The 22,127-nt window shown below is 39.8% G+C and overlaps 1 protein-coding gene across 2 annotated transcripts in view; it reads left to right on the forward strand.

The window, feature by feature from the left end:
• The window catches only part of LOC110064041 (fibroblast growth factor receptor 1-like), a 22,168-nt gene extending 289 nt beyond the window's left edge, over positions 1-21,879 (forward strand). The window contains exons 1-15 of one of the 2 annotated variants that reach the window (XM_089272958.1): positions 1-110; positions 3,608-3,892; positions 4,932-5,246; positions 5,713-6,048; positions 6,864-7,187; positions 10,895-11,194; positions 11,542-11,865; positions 12,445-12,714; positions 13,672-13,862; positions 15,120-15,411; positions 16,078-16,379; positions 17,076-17,272; positions 18,480-18,723; positions 19,842-19,966; positions 20,069-21,879. The exon at positions 1-110 is cut by the window's left edge and continues 284 nt beyond it. In XM_089272958.1, coding sequence (XP_089129084.1) covers positions 23-110; positions 3,608-3,892; positions 4,932-5,246; positions 5,713-6,048; positions 6,864-7,187; positions 10,895-11,194; positions 11,542-11,865; positions 12,445-12,714; positions 13,672-13,862; positions 15,120-15,411; positions 16,078-16,379; positions 17,076-17,272; positions 18,480-18,723; positions 19,842-19,966; positions 20,069-20,345 — 3,870 coding nt within the window. In that variant the 5' untranslated portion in view covers positions 1-22 and the 3' untranslated portion in view covers positions 20,346-21,879. The remainder of the gene's footprint in view (positions 111-3,607; positions 3,893-4,931; positions 5,247-5,712; positions 6,049-6,863; positions 7,188-10,894; positions 11,195-11,541; positions 11,866-12,444; positions 12,715-13,671; positions 13,863-15,119; positions 15,412-16,077; positions 16,380-17,075; positions 17,273-18,479; positions 18,724-19,841; positions 19,967-20,068) is intronic. The other variant, XM_089272959.1, reaches the window with a different exon arrangement.
• Positions 21,880-22,127: the final 248 nt, after the last annotated feature.

Here is a 22,127-nt window from a genome sequence, read left to right on the forward strand (position 1 = left end):
GCCGACTTTATACAACACAAGAATGGCGATGACGACACTTTGTAGGGCTTCAAGCTTTTTCGTACTCTGTCAGTTTGTTTTCTTCTTGAACTATTTGTGTCTTGGCTCAGGTGAGTAGCACGAAGAGAAATCGTGTTTATATTTTCCGCGGTCATGTTAATCTGTAATGATTGACTGGGGCGTGAATTTCCCTATGTCATATAAGCTTACTGTGTGATATAGCGAATCGATAACAACTTTATCTCGGGTTGCTAGAGGTCAAGTAATGGTCATGGAAAAGAGAGAAAGTAAATTCTTCACGGTCAAGACAAAGTCAGAAAATGTTTTATTATCATGAGTCAGGGAAAATTGACATTCGTTCTGTCAATAAATGGACTTCAATTTAGACTCTTTGCCACTGTGTCGTTACGCACATCACTGATTGCTTATCTAGTAGCAGTGTGATCTCAGCAAGCTGGTTAGCGTTTTTCTCAGAGGAGATCACTCCTAGCTCCTCGTAAACTTTACGTTAATCTCATTATCATCAGATGGTCGCCATCTTTAAGATATAAGCTTACATGTGGCAGGACTGCAGAACTACAGATGTAACATTAATTATAGCGGCTACTACTTATAGTTCTCTTTGAAAAGTAACTTGTAAAGATATTCAATAATTTGTAATTGCGTAATTTGGCAAGGTACTCCAAGTTACAGAACCTCTAATTTTCACCAACAATCTTTCATTTTAAGAACAAATTTGGTGCTTTGGAAGTTTATAGAGTATTGTGCAAAAGTACAGTCGAACCCCTGTTAAGGATGGTTATTAAGTGTTAGTGCGCACACGTTCTGTGCTTCACGCAAGGCATGGTTTAACCACTACGTGCGCGCTAGGGTTGGCATTGAGGTAATCAACTACACTACCAAGTATGTGATGACGTAGACGACTGAAATGAAAGCAAAATTTTCTTGTTGTGACCAAATCAAGTTAAATGAACATCTGCTAAAACCAGGAATACCAGAATAGCAGCGTATCGCTAACCACTAACTGTTGACGGCTTCCAGCTGGAAAACCAGCTGTTATCTGTCAAAAATTATACTGAAATCCAACTGTAAACATTTACATGCCGATGGTGTATTGTGCACGCAAAACAAGTGCAAGAGGCGCCAATGTTTTACTTACTGGGGAGGTGACAGGAAAAAATGTAACCGCCACTGTGAAAGTTTCCAAAAAAGATTAATAATTTTAAAAAAATGCATGGTTACCCCTACATTTTAAGTTATGAAATGGAAGTGATAAGCCTATTAAACGTGTGATTAATTTCTGGTTGAGAGGAAAAGCTATTTAGGCTGTATTTTAGCTGAACCAGAGGAATGCTGAGATGCTAAAGCGCTGTTGCAACAATTTTGTCATTAAGATCTTACCAAAAATAGTTTTTATGTTACCTTTTTTCAGAAAAATGCTGATGTCAGCATTTTTACTGGGATTCAAGGCTAATTATTGCGAAAAAAAAGTATTGTTTACCCCCATTTTTCTTTGTGAATTCTAATCGCCCTTACAAAGATCTACTTTTTCCGCATGGTCCAAATCTGGTGCAAAAAGCCTTGTATTTAGTAGGCACCATCCTTAAGTGGCCGCCTATTAAACGGCCATGCCTATGAGGCGGCTTGTAGTCAAAGTCACGATGAGGGTTTTTCTAATCTTTTTACCTCTTTAAAGTGGTAGCCAGCCTCCTTTGAGAGGCCACTAAACATTTCCCCAAGGGTGGCCGTTTAATATGGGTTGAACTCTAATACAGGTGGAAAAAAATTTGGATAACATTATTTTTGCAGATTTGATTCATCATCAACCCTAACCCTGCTATGTATTTATTTTATTTTAAGTTTGCATCTTTATATTTACCAGTACTTCTTGTTTTTTTTGCTCTTCCTAATTCTTTCAACCTTTTGTAGACTGTCAGCGCCAGATCCTCTTGAATTCTTAGTTCTCGATGAGAGGGTCTAATTTCTTTTCTACCAAGGCAAAAGTGCTTTGTTTTAAATTGATCACTTTTTCTTCCATGTTTTCGCCACTGTCTCCCTTATTGTTTCTTTTGTATTATTTATTGTTTATGGCGTGTTCAGGAACAATGGCAATTTCGATCATCTTTGAAAGGGATGGCTGCAAAGGATAACTGGAAGCTGCTATTTTATCTGACATTTTGTACTTATTTGGTCTGGCAAATTTTATTTTCTTCAGCCTGGACAATTTAGCAATTTATGACAACTGATGTCTCTGCAATCCATGTTATTAAATACTTTCAGTTATATTATTCTATACATGTTGACTTTATGGTCTTGTAGAAGCTCAGATGCATAAATTTATTCTGACTTCTACTAGCCATTAAAGCCACATTGAACATTCTTTTGCTCAAGATTGAAAGCCTTAAGACATCAGACATGTTCAGTAAGCTTATAATAGTTGTATTCAAAAAGGCTCATTTTGTTGAATGCCTTTGACTTGAAAATGTTAAAAATGTATACTGTACTGTCAATTCTCACTCCTTGCAATAGCCATGAGTATGCTACACTACACCAGCAACCATTACACCTCACAACTCCTGCACCAGTTTCTAATTCATGAATCTGCTTGAAGCTAATGACTTTAGAAGGTGTTTGACAGTGGTGTTGAATCAATTAGGGAGCTTAAGCAACGACAATGCTGACACGGAGGACAACACCTAGTGAAAAATGAATTTATATTTTACAAGCAAAATTCGCGATTGCCTAGATCTGTTCGGTACACCAATGGCTCTAAAAACATGCTTATGCTAAACATCCAACGACGGTGTTCAATTACAAATGGAAATACGAAAAATTAGCTGTCGTCATCCATGTTCGGCAGACGACGCAGAACTTGGTCATTTCACATTGTTGTTCTGCAGAGGACGGCAAAGAAATGTACAATGATTTAAAATGCACGTGCACAGGTATTGTTTTGCTCATTAAACCTTTTGTTTTGTGATGTTCTCGTTGCTGTCGTCGGCGTGGTTTGCTTAAGCTCCCTAAATGCTTAACAGGGCAGCAGTCTAGACCAAGTGTACTTGGCCAAACATAATGTTCTTTCCATTTTGGACTACTAGGAACTGATCGGTTGACTGAACAACCTTTCATAGTTCATTTTGGAAGTTCAGTGGCTTAAAGTCACTTTGATATCACAGAGAATGTCCAGTTGTTATGACATGGCATGTGAGCTTGGTACATGTACAGTGTAGGTGGCCTTTTCGTTAGAGTAAGCATCTAATTTTCACCATCTCTTATGAAAGAATCATGCAAATAGGCCAGCGGAATGACCTACCAGATCATGAAGCATACCTTTTCTTTGAAAATTGTTGCCTCTTGTGTCTGTGTTACATGTCTGTGTATATTTTCACATCAAATGGAGGTTATTTTTAGACACTTGGGTACATATATATAATTATATATTGTCAATCAAAAAATTCAGAACCATTGTCCAGGGCTCTTGGTACCAGAACACACAAGTTGCTCACTGTAATAAGAGCTCTATATTACTGCTTCAATAATTTGTTTTCAACACATAATTATTTTGAATCATTTATTTCCAATAAATGATATATGTTTGTTTTACTAGGCTTTTCCTTCATTGATCCATTTAAGGCGGAAAAGATTATCATAGAGCTAAACGGCACCACCAACTACTCAATCAGCTGTCGCACAACAGATCCAAATGCCAATACAACATTGCTTCGTGGAAGCCAGGAGATACTCGTTGGAGGCAGAGTTACACTTGATAAGCAAGTCTTTACTATTCATGGTATCTCGTTAAGTGATAGTGGATTTTACAAGTGTGAGGCCAGGGATAGCTTGGGCACTGTTGAAAAACACGATGCTGTTATCATATATGAAATTGTGAAAGGTACTAAGTTTATTGACACAGTTATGACTCAGAACCTTTACTCGTAGGCTTAAAATTTTCTCCTACATGTAGGTTTAGAAATTTAAAGCAGAGGTAACATTTGAACCATAACATATGTACAAACATGTGGAACCTGTACATGAATATAACACCTGTATGTTGGGTGGTGTAATGTACACTGTACTGTCAGGGGTTTCATTAAGCGCTAGGCACTGGTCAGGAGCAAAGTGACTCATTTGACCACACTTTGTACATGTATATCTGGAGGAAAAAACTCGTCCTTATTAAATAATGGAAAATTTTCAGTTCAAAAAGTTTTTCCGGCCTGTTAAAACCAGTTGCCCTCCTAGTGAAAAATTAATGTTAAAATGAAACCCCTGCACTGTACATGTAGTACTGTAAATGTACATGTAGACCTACAGAAATTTATCAATGTATCAAGGTTGTAGGTCCTAATGTAATGTAAAAATGTAAATCTTATTTATAGTGGTCATGCACTTAGCTATACAAGCAGTAAGCTTAGCTAGTTTACAGGCATGCCCTGAAACAAACATTTCAAATAAACTTGACATAAACTTAACATAGTTAAAAATCCCAATGGGCAGGAGGCAGACCAGTTTGCTATTTACAAAGCGTGACCGAGGATTTGAACTCGGGACTACCGAGAAATGAATCCCGATTGTAACAGGGTGGAGGCCTTGAACCTGGGACCTCCAGATTACAACACCAGCACCCTAAACCACTTGGCCATGCTGCCTTCGCAAAACCTCCATGCTGCCTCCACACTGCCTCTTTGGAAGAAAATCAAGTCCACTTCTCCATAGACCCGCCCTGCATTCTAATGGCCAATGGTGGTGAGTCATGCCTGGTACTTTGTTCTGCGTGACTGTACATGTAGTACCCTAATGAAAAACTACAGCGGCTGTAAATGCTGCAAAATTATTAGCAAACTTAACTTGTTTTCAGTCAGTCAGTCAGTCAGTTGTGCAGTGTGTGCATTATTGTTTCTACATGTGTATCATCTCCGCTTTTTCTTTAGAGGTCATACCATGCTGTCCAAAAGTGTCGCCAAGGAAAAAAGTTGTGGTTGCCGGTGCAAGTCTTGAGTTCACTTGTGTAGTTGATCACATGTCAAAGAGTCTTTCAAAGTACCTGTCATTCAAGTGGTTTAAGAATGTAAATGGCACTTATCTGAAAATTCCTGACGAACAAACGCACCGAAAGAATGGTAGCACTTCAGTACTGATGATTAAAAATGCACAAACTACATTGCCAAATGGCATCTTGTACAAGTGTCAGACGGATTACAGGGAAACGATACGCAGTCACTATTCACGTTTGGTAGTATTTAGTGGTTAGTTTTACCTCCATGATTATTAAATCACGACACCCCATTGAATCTATATGTATGAGCACCCCAATCTTAATTAAACTCATCACCAAAAGATGAGTTTGGGAACTGGTGCCTTGTACAATGTAGGTCAGCAGGGTACCTGAACACTTTAGGCATAGCAGGGAGGTATCCATGGCAACCCTGCAAGTCAGATTTCACAGGTGTTACAATGTTGGACATTGTTCACTAAGCTGTCTCTGGGTTTTATAATAATTTCTTATGCCAAGCGGAGAAATTGATGAAAGTTAACTAGTAAAAAGACATTTTAGTTTAATTTGGCAATCTTGTGGATTCTTGGCTTTTCCATTTATGATGGCTAATATCCACTAACAAGACCTACATGTAGACACACCACCACCTACAGTGGTTGATAATCCTCATTTAATTTTATTTCCTTTAATTTGCTTTTTTTTTTATTACTCCATAGGTTTTAGAAAACCATCAATCAGCTATTTAAGCCAATCTGTTGTTGTTAATGAGCCAAGTAAGATGAAAGAGAGATGTGAAGCCAGTGGTTTCCCTGTTCCCAAAATTACATGGCTACAAAACGGAAAGCAGATGCCACTGTGTGTGAACGATGAAAGTAATAGATGTACTGGACAAAATTATCAAGTAATAGAATCAAGCAGTGACGAGCATGCTTTCTCTCAAAGTGCTCTTAGTATTGAGCCCACAATGTATCCAAGGGACCAGGGAAACTACACATGCTTGGCAAGTAGCAGCGAAGGAAGTGTCAATATGACCATGGACGTTTTTGTCCACAGTAAGTACAATGCACGGTTATTAATTTTATGTGGTATGGTGCACTTACAATGTAATACCCATTACCTATACATGTATGCATGCTACCTACGTGTACCAACTCTCACGTCTTACAATAGGGAAGAGTATCATACATGTACATGTGCACTAAACCTGCAAGTCAAAAACTTTGATCATATGGAGGCTCACACTTCTGCTAAGTACCAATTTCTTATTCATGAATCTGTTTCCAAGACACTTGACAAACTGGTGGTGTTATTACACTGCTTAACAGGGCAACAGACTAACCGTACTTGACCAAACAAAAATAATGTTCTGCTTTCCATTTTGAACTACATTACAGTGCAAGGACAAACTCCAAATGATCTCTGTTACACCCACACTATTTATAATTGAACAATGATCAAGTGATACTTTCTACAAACGTTTTTCCAAAGACTGTTCATTTGGATTAATGGCAAGAAGAGACTAATTGCCCCAGGGTGTACCAGTGGATTAAAATGAACGTTGATGAGTCACCTTAACACTCTCTCTTAATTCATTATCTGAACAGTGTCCATTTGCTACAGTGTGGCATGTAAATTGGCATGTCAGTCAAGTGTCTCCAAAATTATGTGCTTGCATGTATGTATGAGTCTGTATTGTATTTCTTCCCTACCGATGGAAGTCCTTGTGTATAGTGTAGGGTTTTAAAACAGTTAGAAACTCAAGGCACTTTTAACCAGGAAGAATAATCTGCAAAACTATTCATTTGATAATTGTTATTTTATAATATAACCAATATTAAATATTGATTGATTTTTATTTGGCCAACAGCTCTGCCTATTTTGGATAAGGTCAGATCTTTTTGGATAATAAATGAAATTTCTTGCCAAGTGAACAGATCCAATCCATTACCAAAAATCTCCTGGCAACGTCAGAATGGCTTGTGTTTGATCCAGAACCCCAAATGCATGCCAGACAGTGGCAGTTGGCAAGACATCTCTAGTAGTGCAAACTTTGTTATCACTCCTGGTATTGATATTGCAACACTCAAGAGCACTCTTAAAATACCTAAAGATGCCCAGTCAGCATTTTTCAGATGCGAAGCAAGGAATGTAAGAGGAGTTGATTTTCACGTGATGAGTTTCTTCTCAAGCGGTGAGTTGACAGTGTAGTATTATTATCTACTTATTAACCGAGAGTGAGGTCTTTATGGGAAAATCTCAAACCAAGACCTTGCTGTTTTGACTGAGTGATAATGGGTTCTTTACGGTAAGGTAAATTGGGAACAATTAAAACAAAATGTGTTGTGTTCCGAGGCAAGATATGTTAAAGTGCACCTAACCCCAAAATTTTTTTTTCGCTAAAACAAATCTAGACTTTATTTGAAGCATTTGGGCGAAGAAATTTTTGAATTTGGTTGAATCCTCGATTTTCTATGCCCTTTCAAAGTCGCGATTAAGTGTTTCACGACCGCGTTTTAGGGAGTCTGGGGCCGCGGTACCTGATGACGTCTACCCAGTAACCAAACACAATAACGCCTCAATCAACTCTCTGTATTTGCTCGAGAAAATAGAACGCAAAACTAATCGTCCCCATGTATTTTGGGACTAAAACGTCCAAGTTTTGTCTCAGAATCATTTCTTTTTCGTCACTGGAGTCAGAGTTAAGTTTCGATTCGGAAGGCTCCGAAATAAACTTCGATCGAGCACGTTCGACAACTGTGAACTCACTGCTTAGAGCTTTGAGAGCAGTTTACAACATTTCAAGCGACGACGGGGAAGACGTCTTTGCGGACGAGCTGCTTGTATAGTAGGAATGGAAAGCTAGATACGAAGTGGAGGAGCAGGCAAACGAAAAGCAGGAAAGAAAACTCAAGGACTGCTTTGGATGGTAATTTCGTCAACTAAACATAAGATTCCCACGCGTGTTTATAGCGCGTTTACATTTGCCCTTACCGAGAATGTATTTTGTCAAGGTTCTGTTAAATCCAGTTTGTGTTTTACTTTCAGTTGAATGCTTCATGTTTATAAGAGTGACGTACGTGTTGCAGTTTTCGAGACTTGATGACCTCCAAAACATTGGCTTCGATCGATTGAAAATCGTATTGTTTGGACCTGTATTTTTGAAGCTGCGGGAAGCAAGGCGGAAGGAAACATTTCACACAATTACCGATTTCACATTGTCACACGTTTTAAGTCGTAACTCCAAATAACCAATGTAAATTGTTCTCAAAGTTTGCAGTGAAATTCGTCGGATAAGCGAAAAGGATGTGTTCCCTAAGCGGTCCGCAGATAATGTTACGCGGTCATATTTTCGACGCTATTGCACAGAATCTTTGTCGCACTGCTGATTTCCAAACCTTCGAAAAACTCTGTGAGTCTAACAATTTTGTTATCATGTAATTCTAGAGGATTAATCTTCGACTTTCATCTAAATCGAAAGAGAAATAAGTGTTGGTTAGCGGCGTACAGTTGCGATCTATTTACATATCAGTATAACGCTTCTTGATCATGACCGGATCACACAACTTTGCCGGTTATGTTATAAATACTGCGGGATTGGAAGATATGGGTTGTAGGTAGTATTTCTACAAATTGCTGGTTAGCTTTAAGCAGAAAATTTATGAAAATAGCGTTCGAAAGTCTGCGGAACAAATTCCAGTGAGAGTTCTTCAATGGTTCTCACAGATTCAGTTCGCTTGTTTCGGTTCGACAAAATCAACCATCGTTTACGTCTTTATTGCACCATTAGCCGATCATCGTCAGTAAATTGTACAGTATATCTTTCTTTAAATCTGGAATATTGCTGCAACAGCCGATAGCACCTCTGGAAGGCGTTTCTGCGCACTTTTCGAATGTGTATTGCACCATCCTGAAGAAAATGAGAGGAAATGAGATATCCAACCTTCCTGGGTAGACGTCACAAGAGCCGCTGGACCCATTCTCCTCAAACTCGGTCGTGAAACAAAATGGCGGTGTTTTGGAGCTATTTTCGAGATTTCGTCGTGCCACAGAAAATCGAGGATTTAACGGAATTCAAAAATTTTTTCGCAGAACTATTTCAAATAATAAGTAGATTCGTTCTAGCGAAAAAAAATTTTTGGGGTTAGGTGCACTTTAAGTACTTCTAGAGTGCCTGTCTCCAGGTGACAGGTCCAGTTTCCCATCTAGCAGGAATGAGTGCTATTGCTTATCACTCATTGCTTCAGTTATGGCACCATTGAGTGCAAAGGACAAAGATGATAGCAGTATTGCTTCCTCCCTTGAATTGAATGCTTCTGTCCCAAATTCCACCAAGAGATGGGCACTGTCTTGTCCAAGGGCAAAACACGAGGACCTTAGAGAGGCTCAAAGCTGGATGTCTTTTGGTTACCAACCAGATTGAATGCATAGACTGCGAGCAGTCTCTCTTTTGCTCTAAAACCCGTGAGGAAGAATGAAAAACTAGTGAGTGTGTAAGTGTGACTGCGAGCGGGACATGAGAGGGGTGAGCAGCAAAGCAGCAAGCCACTAGTGTGGGCAACTTTTTTTTACCAATCAAATATATATTTTGCACCCCTTTTTTCCTGTGAAAACTTTTGATGAAATCAGATACATGTAGGAAATCAAGCAATTTCAGCTTTTAGTGGACAAACACCTTGTACCAGAATAATTTTAGGTATTTAAAAAAAGATATAAATAGTTGCCTGAAATAGCACTGAAAACAATTTCCCACGGGAAAAAAAAAGCTCAGTGTAATATTGTACAAACACAGGTAGAATTTCATCATCAGGCTCATTTCACCAGTACTTTCAGGTGTTTCATATGAACTTCAAAATTTGACATTAATATTTTGGTGTTGTTAGAAATGATTTTTTTTCAAGAGGATATGTAAAACAGTTGCACAAAAGTTTGCGAAACAATGTAAATAATCTTAGTACAAAGTTTTGTTTCACTTGTTACTCAAACTTCCAGCAGATTCCTTCTTAAGGCCCTTAAAAGGCCCACAACTTTCTCTTCCCCCCCCCCCCCCCCACCTATTAAGTAGGTAGATGGAATTAAAGTGCATATGACATGAAAAAGATTTTTTGCTTATTTGAAAGGCCTTTCAAAATACAGAAGAATGGCGTTTTTCTTTTTGAAATATCTTTTTTCGTTTTAGAGATATTGACGTTTTTCTATTATGCAAATTAGATCAGTGATGACGTCATATTGTGTGTAACTAAAAATGGCAAAATACTGAAGAAACAATATCTCTAGAAATATTGAAGCAGTGTTCTTGAAACTTGGCACCACAAATGTACATCACAAAAGAAACAAAATGACACCCTTAGGGGTGTTGCCATTACAACTCTTTCAGCTGCCGTCTCTTTCTGTCAAAAAAACAAATATCCTCATTTGCAACCTCTAAAGTGAGAGAAAGGGTCCTACTTGGAACAGACATAGTTCCCATATTGTCTTAACTCCCATCATTAGATTGGGTGAGGTAGATGGTTCTTGGTTTAAGACAAAAACTGGGAATTTCAGTTTTTATTAAGACAGCACCAGCGGCAAAACTGTTTTCATGGCAACAGCACTAAGGGTGTCATTTTGTTTCTTTTGTGATGTACATTTGTGGTGCCAAGTTTCAAGAACACTGCTTCAATATTTCTAGAGATATTGTTTCTTCAGTATTTTACCAGTTTTAGTTGCAAACAATATGACGTCGTCACTGATCTAATTTGCATAATAGAAAAACGTCATTATCTCTAAAACGAAAAAAGATATTTCAAAAAGAAAAACGCCATTCTTCTGTATTTTGAAAGGCCTTTCAAATAAGCAAAAATTATTTTTCATGTCATATGCACTTTAACTGTTATGCTTTTTTTGGGAATTACCAATTAGGTGTCGACAGGATAAATATAGAAGTTCCTTCAAAGGAATATGACGAAGATCAGACCTTGAGAGTCACATGTTTTATGGTGTGCAAAGGCGCTATGCTTGGCTGGTACAAAGATGGTCGAGCGTTGTCATTTGCTTCTGACCCAAGAGTAAATATAACTTTTGCAACAGAGAATGACAGGACATCAACAGAGTTAGTGGTGGAAAGACTCTTGGCAAATGATTCTGGGATTTATACATGTGAGGGAATAGATTGTATTACTGGCCAACCTGTGAATATCTCAGAAGAGATTCCAATCAACAGTAAGTTATCTTATGTATTTGGATAGCTACATGTAGTTAGCTAACTAAGGACTTCTGATTAGGGAAAGGTTGACATGGATAACTGTGAACTTGGAGACCTTTTAACTCCCAAGTTGGCTTTACTAACACTAAACAGTTCTTTTTACGTCCGTTTTGGGAATTTGAAAATATACACATCTAGACAACTTCCCCCAGATTTAGTTGGTCATATTTCGTTGTTCTACAATCCCCTGTTAGCACGGGGAATTCTCTTCTGTTAGACCTCTTGGCAAATGAATAAAGTTGTTATTATTACAGAGAATCACCATTGCTTAGATTAACATTCTTTCATTATTCCCGTCCTTCAGGAGTTTTTCCACCAAGCATACTGTACTTTCACGACCAAAGAGTATATGATCAAGATGCTGTAGATTTGTTCTGTAACATCTCGGCTCATCCAGCTCCAACTGTACAATGGTATAAAGGCAATTCCACCCTGGAAGGCAAAATTGAAGAGCTGGATAGATGGGTGTCCTGTGACCGTCTGGTGCAAGCTTTCTATCGTGTTAAAGGTGATGTTGGTAAACTGCGTATTTGTGATCCTCGGAATGTTCCTCATACCGGATTTTACACATGCGTTGCTGTCAATAGGAGAGGAGAGAGTAATGCCACTGCCTTTCTGGATGTTCTGGGTAAGATTGCTTTTCAATTGTTTTTCCAGTTTGTCTGTCCGTACATTTTGGCCATCTGACTGTCTTTCCATTTGCCCGTCGGTATGTGGACTGTCCGTCTGTATGTCTGGCTGCCAGTATGTTTCTGTCTTTCTGTCTGTCTGTCTGCCTGACTAACTGACGAACAAACGGATGGACAGACTGACGGACTGACGGACGGACTGACTGACTGACTGACAGTAAGTACATGCCTGCCTGCCTGTCTGCTTGTTTGTCTGGCTGTCTATCTCTGTCTATCTGCCTCCCTAACTGTCTCTGTCGTTCCGTCCGTCTGTCTGTCCTTCTGTTAGTGGGACGTCATCTTGAAACATTAGATAATTCTTAGACTTCAAGGAGTCCCTCTCTCACTTAGCCCGTCGAGCGTGACCATAAGATTTGATAATAAACTCCAAGTGAAAAATGGCCGTGCGAAATCTTGGGGTTGAGAAGCCCTTCTTGCCCCCAGGATTTGGCGCGGCCATTTGCGTCACGCAAGTTATAATGACGTATTTTCCTGACGGAAAATGAAGGTTCGTTTCTTTTGTTTCCAACAATATTTAGCGGATCCTGTGATTTTCAGCCCAAACATGGACTCTCAAACTCAGTCCGTTAAGCTTGGACAATCCTGGAACATAACTTGTCAGGCCAGAGGAAATCCAACACCAACAGTGGAATGGAAGAGAAAGAATGGAAACAAATCGATGACCCGTAGAGAGCGCGGTAACAGCGGTGTTGTCTTGTCTATTGATTCTGTGGTTGAGGACGACCTGGGAATCTATTTTTGTGTGGCAGTTAATTCAAAGAATGTGGCGTATGCGTATGTGGAACTAGGTAAGATAGTCGGTCATTGTAGAATCTGGTACCCGCGTGATCCGTGCATCATGGGCGACAAACAAGGGTGATGCTTACAATATTAATAACAAAAAAATATCTTTAACCAGGAAGCAACCTCACCCTCAGGTGGCTGTCAGGCTGGTCCTGAGTACAAATAAAAAAGAAAATAAACACAAAATACAAAATAAATAAACTGTGTAATGGGTACAAGTAAAACTTGTAGAACAGTAGCTAAAAATCGTTAGGTGTAAAAAATTTTTAAAATGTCTACAAGTACAAGAAAATCCTAAGATCTAGTTAATTGCTATCCCTAACTTTAGGCCAAAAACCAAGCGTAACTCAAAAACTAACCCTAACTTAAGGTGGCTCAAAACAGTTTCCAACACTTAGATTTTGATGGGTCGTTATAACCACTCTTTATCACTTGATGCTAAAATCATGGTATCAAAAAACTGCCTAATCATTGATGAACACGTTTTTATCATTTTCGTGACGCATTAGATTACCATAGCAACAGTATGACCTCCTAAAATTACCCTTAATTATAGCTTTAGGGGCTTATAATTCAAAAACGGCACGGTGAATTTTTTTTTATGTTATCACCTTTTCATAAGCATGACGCAACTTTTGGCAAAGTTTAAAAAAATTCTGTAGGTAAGGTTAAGAGCCACCTTAAATTTTCGAAAATATAATTTTCTGGGGCATGCACATTTTTTCTCACATTTAGGTTCTGCATGATTTTTTTTTTTTCGTGGGCAGTAACTTGTGCAATAACTTTTTTAACTTCAAAAATTGGACCGCGATATTTGAAAGCACGTGCTCGGTTTTTTCCCACAGTTCCCCTTGCACTATTTTTTTTTTTTAGCACCACCACCACCATTCGCAAAAAATAATGGTCCGTCCCTAATTCTAATAACATCAAAAAGCAAGAAGAATTGTTCTCCTTTCTTTCAGTGTCAGATGCTTTACCATCTGAGCCACCTCCACAAGGTCTAAAACCAGAGATCGTCGTTGGTGTGGTCGGAGGTGTTCTGTTTATTGTTATCATTCTTGGTGTTGTCTGTGGCGTCTTCTTTCATCTTCAGCGAAAGCAAATTAAAGAATACCGCAGTCAGTTTTTCCCGTACGTTAATGAGCGACTTCAGGTAATGTGTGATTTTCCATCATCTAAAGGCAAATAGAAACTGGAAAACGTTTCATGTCACGTCACGTCGGTGATGTCTTGTCATCATTTTGGAGACCCTCACTAAAAAGTCCGTACCCGCAACCCAGATGTAAACTTCCTTCATGTTTTTTAGGTGCTGCTATCGAATGGTTATAGTAAGAGATCAACCAGTCAGAAACACAGTTGTATTTGTGAAAATCTTAGTCCAAGAACATAATAAAGCACAAAAAGTAGTAAACACCAGCCCTTAGCTACCTCCTCCTTGTGACAAGGCCCTGCATGACAGAACTCTGGCGACAGTCAGGCGACTCTGGGGATAAGAAAATATCGTTTAAGGGCTATAGGTGTTGTAATAGCTGTTATTGCAGTTGTAAGCGGTTTGACACACAAACGAGGCGAAAGGGTCAATTCTGTATCGTATTGACCCTTTCGCCTCGTTTGCGCGCCTTTTGAAACAAAAGAATATTTGACCGCAGAGTCAACTGCAATAGCAGCTGTTGAACGGTATTAGTTAAGATCAGTAATAATGCCATGAAAAACTGAGTGTAACTTGGGGCCTTTCAAGAGAGCTTTCAGACGTGGTTTTAATCAGCAACTGCCAACTCAGACTGGAGTAACGGTCAGCAGAAAACCACTTCATGGTGTTTTAAATACTTAACGTGTCAAATTAACATTTAGATTATGATTATGAAATCGAGAGCGAATAATCTAATTGTTTTAGTAGAATTCTTACTAAAATTTACTTCAAATAACAGTGTCCGATTATTTCTTGACGTATTATTAAACTGTGCGCCTGAGAAAGATTGCTCGGATTGAATTTTCATTTAAAATTGAAGTTGTGTGCGCGCGTGCATCAGTTTTTTCAATAATTTCAACTTTTTAAAAGTCAAGAAACCGTGAATATCCTTCGTGTAGACTTCTCAGGAATTTAATTATCCATTTGCATCAAAATTTTCCTCCAAAACTTTGGAAAAACGAAAAAAACGTCGCCATTTCCTAGACGACCTCCAGCCACTGCGCACAAATAGCTGATAGTGTGCAATGGCTCAGCCAATCAGATTACAGCATTTGCATTAGTATAGTAGTAGAATTCTACTAAATAATGGTAGACGAAAGGAGTTTGCATGCCTTGTATTGTTGCCATGTATATTACGATCACTCAGCCAATCAGATTGCAGCATTTGCATTAGTGTACTAGTAGAATTCTACTAACAAGTTTAAATGCTGTCGTTTTCAGGTTGATCCCAGTCGCACACTCCACGAACAGTGTGATAATCTAGCGTACGACCCAGATTGGGAATTCCCAGAGGAGAGGCTGATTCTTGGGGAGGTGCTGGGGTCCGGAGCCTTCGGGCAGGTCATCAAAGCAGAGGCTGTTGGGATAACGGACTTTCATCCTCGCGATAAAAGCGCCGAGAAAGTGCGGCGACGCTCCAAAATGCTTCGCCGATCCAGCAGTAGCAGAATGTACCAGGATTCTAAAGGACTACCTTATATGAAGACTACTGTAGCTGTGAAGACACTCAAAGGTATATTCTTGAAGTCTTGTAGATGCGCCTTCACTGTTCATTTTACTATTTTTGGGGTTGGAAGATGCTCTCCGGCTAGCCTTGAAATTTCATGGGATGACGAAGGAGGCGTGTGACACGGAGATATCTGCGGTGGATTTCAGTTCTCTCCTAGCACTGTACTTGTTGACTCTGTTTGTGGTTTGCCGGAGATTAAGCCATGCGAGGCCAGAGCTACAAATATCGCCACAGACCTTCATGTACACAGTAATAACCAGTCCAACTGAAAATGTTTCTCGTTTTAAGGCCATTTTGTAGAGAAATCATTAACCCTGGGAGTAGTTTCAAATCGTTACATCTGGCGTTTCAATATTTAAGGGAGGGAGCACCCATAACGCAACAGCAATTTCCAAGAAATGTGTTTTCTTTTCTTGGCTCATATCGTTCACAGAAGTTTTCAACTAACAGCCTTTGTTATTGATAAATTAAACCTTAGAGCCTGTTCCTTCATCTTTTTTCCCCACGTAGAAGTTAAAAAGTAACAACGACATCAGTAATTATCGGCTAGAGATTTGACTTTTACAAATTAAACCCAAAACTATCCTGAAGAAATTAACCGATACGTATGAGATTCATTGGAAGAATTTTTAACCATCTTCTACATGTGTTACATTCTTAACAATTTAGCGGGAGCCACGATAGCAGAGTACAAAGACCTTGCTTCAGAGTTGAAGATCCTGATCCACGTTGGAGAACACAAGAATATTGTGAACCTCCTGGGAGCTTGTACAAAGGGAGATCGACTGCTTATTATCATGGAATTTGCGCCGCATGGAAACCTCTCGAAGTTTTTGCGGGGAAAACGAGATATTTACGAGCCGACTTGGGGAACTTCGACAAACAACCCCGATGTTGAACTTACCATCAGCAACTTGGTAGTTTACGCCTATCAGATTGCTCGTGGGATGGAGTTTTTGGCATCTAAGAAGGTACGGGTCAGCCGAAAGTGTCATGATTTATGTACATGTAATAAAAAACAAGGAACTCTCCTTCTTTCATTCATGTTCTTTTCATTCTCGTCAGGCTGTTTTGATGTGGCTCGACGTTTTGTCAATTCTTGTCGGACTCAGCAGTGTCCTCTTACGAACAAACACTGTTTAGCTTTAAGGTCGGCACCAACTAGGGACATGCTCAGGGGACATGAAGCGGAGACTTTTTTGGGGGGAAGGGGGTGGGTGGGTCTTGTAACATGCCCACTTTTGCGAACAAGTTCTGTTGCGGTACATGCTGTACGAAATTCTGCCGGTTTGAATTCGTGTGCCATGAAGCAAGGACAAAATGACGTCTAATTTCAATGCCGCATTGTGTGCGCTACTCTTGCAAACTGTCCCCGCTTCAACATAGAAACGAACCAATATCTGCTTCGTGTGCACCAGCTTATCTACTGTCCCTATGTAGGCATAAAGGGGCTGTTTTCCTGCCTCACGTCCGCGCAACATGTGCCGTAGTGGGCGCCTACCTTTATTCTCACACGAGAGCAAGTGACCTGGGAGGTGTTAGAATCACGCAATCCAATTGTTCGTGCGTGACAAAACAAGGGGAATTCATCGAATTACTTGTCGCTTTGTTTGAGAACACTGAATCACGTTTTGATCTCTCTGTTTTCTTTGTTTTTATGTAAACAGTGTATTCACAGAGACCTGGCGACCAGGAACGTCCTTGTTGGAGAGGAATATGCCATAAAGGTCGCCGACTTTGGTCTCGCTAGAGACGTTTACAAGAGCGACATGTACGTGAAGGCAACAAATGCCGGTGTGCTACCTGTCAAGTGGATGGCATTAGAATCTTTGTTTGACAGGGTTTACACAGAAAAAAGCGATGTGTAAGTTTTTTTTTTCTTGTTACGTAAAGGCCACTGATACTAGATAAATGCAGACAGTTCTAACGAAATAGGGAGCTTTTTTTTGGCGAGAATGAACAAAGGTTTGCTTTAGACGAAATATAGCCGAATTTCGAAAGTCTTGTCTTCAGTGCTGCGAAAATTTACTCTGCCTTGCGAAACTCTCGGACGAACATTCGCCAGACTTGACGAAATCTCGTGCGAAATTTTGCGTTGAAGTCTACAGAAAATTCGATTTAAACTTCAAGCAAAGTTTCACTTCGCTTTAAGTCTCACTTGCTCGAAATTTCGCTCGCCTAAGCGTTAAAATCAAATCCTCTCGCCTTTCATTGACGGGAATAGTTAGGCAAGTTCTCTTGATCCAACAGAAAAAGTCACCGTACAAAATTTCTCACTGTTGCGATTCTACTCGCTCTCACCCTCTGAGAGGAGAAAGTGAGAACGAGCGACCTCGTACCCTACTGATTCGCACCGTAAGCATGATCTTAGAAGTTTTAAAACATACAGTCCTGAAACATGCTAAGACCTTAGAAAACCAAAATTGTATTAAACCAGCAATGTACATTAATGGAGAGTGTTGTTTGTGCAACAGTTATAAATTTTGTTACAGTCACATTTATTTTGGAGTTTTATTTTCGTCCATGGCGGAGTTATTCTCAAGGGGCTAAATTATGCCATTTTATTTGGAAATAACAAGAACTTCTTGCTGCCACTGAAATGTTAGATCCAGTCACACGAGAGTGACTCAAGTATATGATTGAGGAGTTATTTTCTGTTATTTACAGCCACTCGTCCACCGTCGCCGCTTTTTCCCTTTTTCCCTTTTTTTTTTCCTACACCCTTACCCCAGCCCGAACTGAGTCTTCAACTGCAAAGCAGAGACATTATCTCAGTATCGTGCAGTGGAAGCATATATTGAACCGGCGAGCGCGTTTCTTGAGCATGCGTCGGACTCAGGGAGTAGAGGAGAGGCTGAAGGACGAGTAAGGGTAGAGGGGTGGGGTGGAAAAATTACATAGTGCAACTCCCATATGGCGGCAAAGTACGCGAACAAAATTATTCAACGATTACCCCGCGCAAACGGCTGCAGGCTACACTGTAAGAGCTTAAACAGGTGGTCTTATTTGGGACCTATCTTTGTCAAAACTACCTGACACACGGTGAAATTATGTTGCGTTCAATCTTTCAGTTGGTCGTTTGGTGTTTGCTTGTGGGAGATCTTTACGCTGGGCGGTGCTCCATACCCTGGCTTACCCACAGAACAGCTACTGGACTTCCTAAGTGAAGGCCATCGCATGGAACAGCCTCACAAATGCCCTCTCGACATGTACACTATTATGCGGGACTGCTGGGAACAGAATCCCGATATACGACCTACATTTGCGCAGCTCAGTGAACGAATTGGCAGGATAATTGAATTACACGCGTCTAAGGTAATGATTGGCCGAGACACCGAGCAACAGGCCAAGCACTAAGGCCTAGTTTATATGTCGTATTTCAGACGCGTGTATTGTTTTGAATCAGCGGAGTGCCGGGACAAATGGCAAAGTAGAGCATCTCGTTCCTTCCGTGCTTCATGGCGCAGTAGTGACGAGATTTCATTCGACGCGGCTTCTATATGACATATAAATTGAGTCTAATTTGTGGCAACAGAACTTGAGGTTTATATGACTTATGCGATCTGTTTTAGTCATTCTGTATTTAGACCTTGTTATCATTAGCTTCCCCCCAAGATTTATTTACTCCAAGCACGTTTGAACGAATAGAAGCTTAAGAGATAGAGAAGACTTTGTAGAGAGGGGGAAATAAAGTTTTTTGTTACTTTTTTATTTTTTATTTTTTTACGGTACTTCGATCAATAAAGCGTTTTATAAAGGAATCGTTCTTGAACACAAGTACTAGTAATAATATTTCTCATAGAACTCGTGAATACTTTATGTGCATTTTTGCCTAGATTGCTACGGTGAAAAAAAAAATGCTGCACCAGCACCACAATCCGTCATTAAGTGTTCTGTTTATGAAGGAAAATCGTGGAGGAAAGGAGGGACTTGCAAGGTTATAGGGAGAGTTACATGCGAAGCAGTAGAACTAAATAGACGATTTCTGGTGTTTAGTTAATTTTCTCTAGTATTTCAACTCGCAAGGCTCGATACGATGGCCTCACGGTTATTGCGCTTGACTCCGAAGTGAGCGGTCCGGGTTCGAGCCTTGGCCAGGGAACTTGTGTTCTTGGGCAAGACACTTTACTCTTACAGTGCATATCTTCACCCACGTGTATGAATAGGTACGAGCAAATTTAATGAGGGGGTGGGGGGAGTAACCCTTAGATGGACTAACATTCCATTCAGGGGGGAGTGGAAATACCCCTAGTCGCAACTGAAACCGGGATAAGCTCCGGTCTGATGAGCCACTTGGCTCGTATGCAGACTTTACCTTACTATTTCAACTCTTGCGGTGAATTGTCCTACATATAACATTGGTTAATCAAAAATCGTTCACTTAGGAAGTGAATTTGATCCATCTCTTATAAATATATTTTTTTCTCCTACAGCAAACTTCATCGGCTTACGTCACATTCCCAGAAGATAGAAATACTCCAAGGCATGACTACTACTTGGATCCAGTCGACTCAGCCGGATCCGCGCTGCCGCTAACAGGCTATGCTGATATAAACAGGTTAGTGTTGCAGCCTGATTACTCCAGCAATGGCTTCATTTTATAGAAATGTGGAGCTAACACTCTAATTGTTAATTGAAAAACGCGATTTGTTTGCTTCAGACAATTGAGTGAGGATATCGGGAACAGTCCCCTCCCTGCGTTACCGCGTGACGCAAAAGCAGAGCAGGACATGGAACCGCACGAACGACAAAGAATGCTGGGACCTACAGCCAATGGAAGCCTGTCCGGCAACGAGAGTGGAATAGGACTTGAGGAAGGTTACGAGGACGCGCCTGCTGTAACGGAACTCAGACCACTACGGGGTGTCTCGAGATTCGCGCCCAGCCTGACAGGGAAAGCAAAGATAACTTCGAAATCTAAAGAGTCTGTTGTCTGAGATGAAATGCGAATTTCGTCAATTTTCTGTGACAGTACTTAGATTGATGCTTCTTATAACACTGTACATAAGCGTAGTACTTGAGCATGATACAAGTTTTGGTCTGTTATAGAACTTGTGGACGACTAGGTTCACGTAGCTGGCGACCATAAAATCATAAGACCATAAGATCTTTCGTGATATCCAGAATTATTAAGGGCGAGGTAAGTGTTATCAACTCAAGCCGAAGGCTGAGTTCTGATAGCACTTACCAAGACCTGAATAACTCTGAGTATCACGAAGCGAGTTGTCAGATAATTATGTTATAACACACATTGTTGCAAAATAATTTGGAACATTTAGGATTTAGAACGTAACTTACATTCAGTTGTGGGTGAGACCTACTGAGCAATGAATGGAAATTTTCGATATTCTTGATCTTCAGATAATTTCTTTAGTACTTTCTTGGCTTCTCCGTGGATATTTTTACTATCTTCCACGTTAATTGTGCCCGACATTATTAACATTTTGCGTATTTTATAGTCGGAAGTGCGATCTTAACGAAAAATGTATAATTATATATAATATTTGTAAGTATGGCGACCACGCTCAACAGGTGAAAAAATGTCGCGGTCGTTTCGCAAAATGTTTCAAACTTACTCGCTTCATGATATAAAATGGTTGATCTGTTACGCACGTTATTAGCGATAAATAGCATTAGTCCGATTCTCCAGGGAAATTTCTGCTAAGAGATGTACCTTAGCCACGTTAAAAACAAGCACCCCCCGCCCAAAAAAAAGGTTTTTGGAAAAACAGACGAAAAAAGGTGTACCAACCTTTCGCGTTTTTTATTTTGTCATATTTTTATTTTTTGAACTTTCCCAACTTCTCGTTTTTTTTTTGTTTTTTTGTTTTTTTGTGGCCCATAGCTAGCTAAGTATTGTAAATTGTCGTATACCATTACATTATCAAATTCAAGGAGGATTGTTATAAAGCACAAGGTTTATTGAAAAGAAAGCATGTTATTGTAATGAGAACACGAGGAACACTTGAAAAATCCGCAGATTATCGAAAGTCAGCTCTTTCCTATTTTCCATACAGTTATATCGCCAAATTATATTATGTTGCGTGACGAAATATCACAGTATTGGGAAATTCCCATGCCGAGTGATTTGTGCATTCACTTTACGAAGTGAAATCCGGGGGGGGGGGGGAAAGTTGCTCCCATATAAAAAGGTCAGCGGTTCTCCTCGTACCTTTTAGGGATTAAAAAAGGGTGTTCAGGGTGTACAGCCTCAAAAGATCCACAGCGGAAGCTTTCGCGGTACCTTTTAAAAAAAATATGACAATAAATATTTGACACTCAAATGACTTTAATTTTGTCTCATCTTATACACCTTGAGTTCACAATTCATCAATAAAAATTTACACATTCAGTTTGGGTAACGAGGCTTTTCACTTAATCGCCTCACATCTTGTTAACTTGGATGTGATATCCATTCCTCCTCAGCAACGATTGGAAGCAATTGTATTTATTAAAAATTATGAAAGTGTCCGTTTGTGTTGTTTAAGGATTGGTACCTCTTGGGGGGTGAATAAATTTCAAGCCACGCCCATAAAACAGGATGGGGTTCGTGTTAAAATTTCTGCCGAGCACCCCCGTCCTTATCTCGTGGAAGACCCCTCCAGGGGGGTGAGATTCGTCTTGGTGTAAAGTACAGTTTCTTTTGTTTGGTGTACCTATCTTCAAGGTTTGAAAACACAGTCTGATTTCTCTGTTGTCCACAACAATAAGGAAATAGT

The sequence above is a fragment of the Orbicella faveolata genome, unplaced genomic scaffold, assembly GCF_042242905.1.
Source record: "Orbicella faveolata isolate gen_17 unplaced genomic scaffold, um_ofav_v1 contig_35, whole genome shotgun sequence".
NCBI lineage: Eukaryota > Metazoa > Cnidaria > Anthozoa > Scleractinia > Merulinidae > Orbicella > Orbicella faveolata.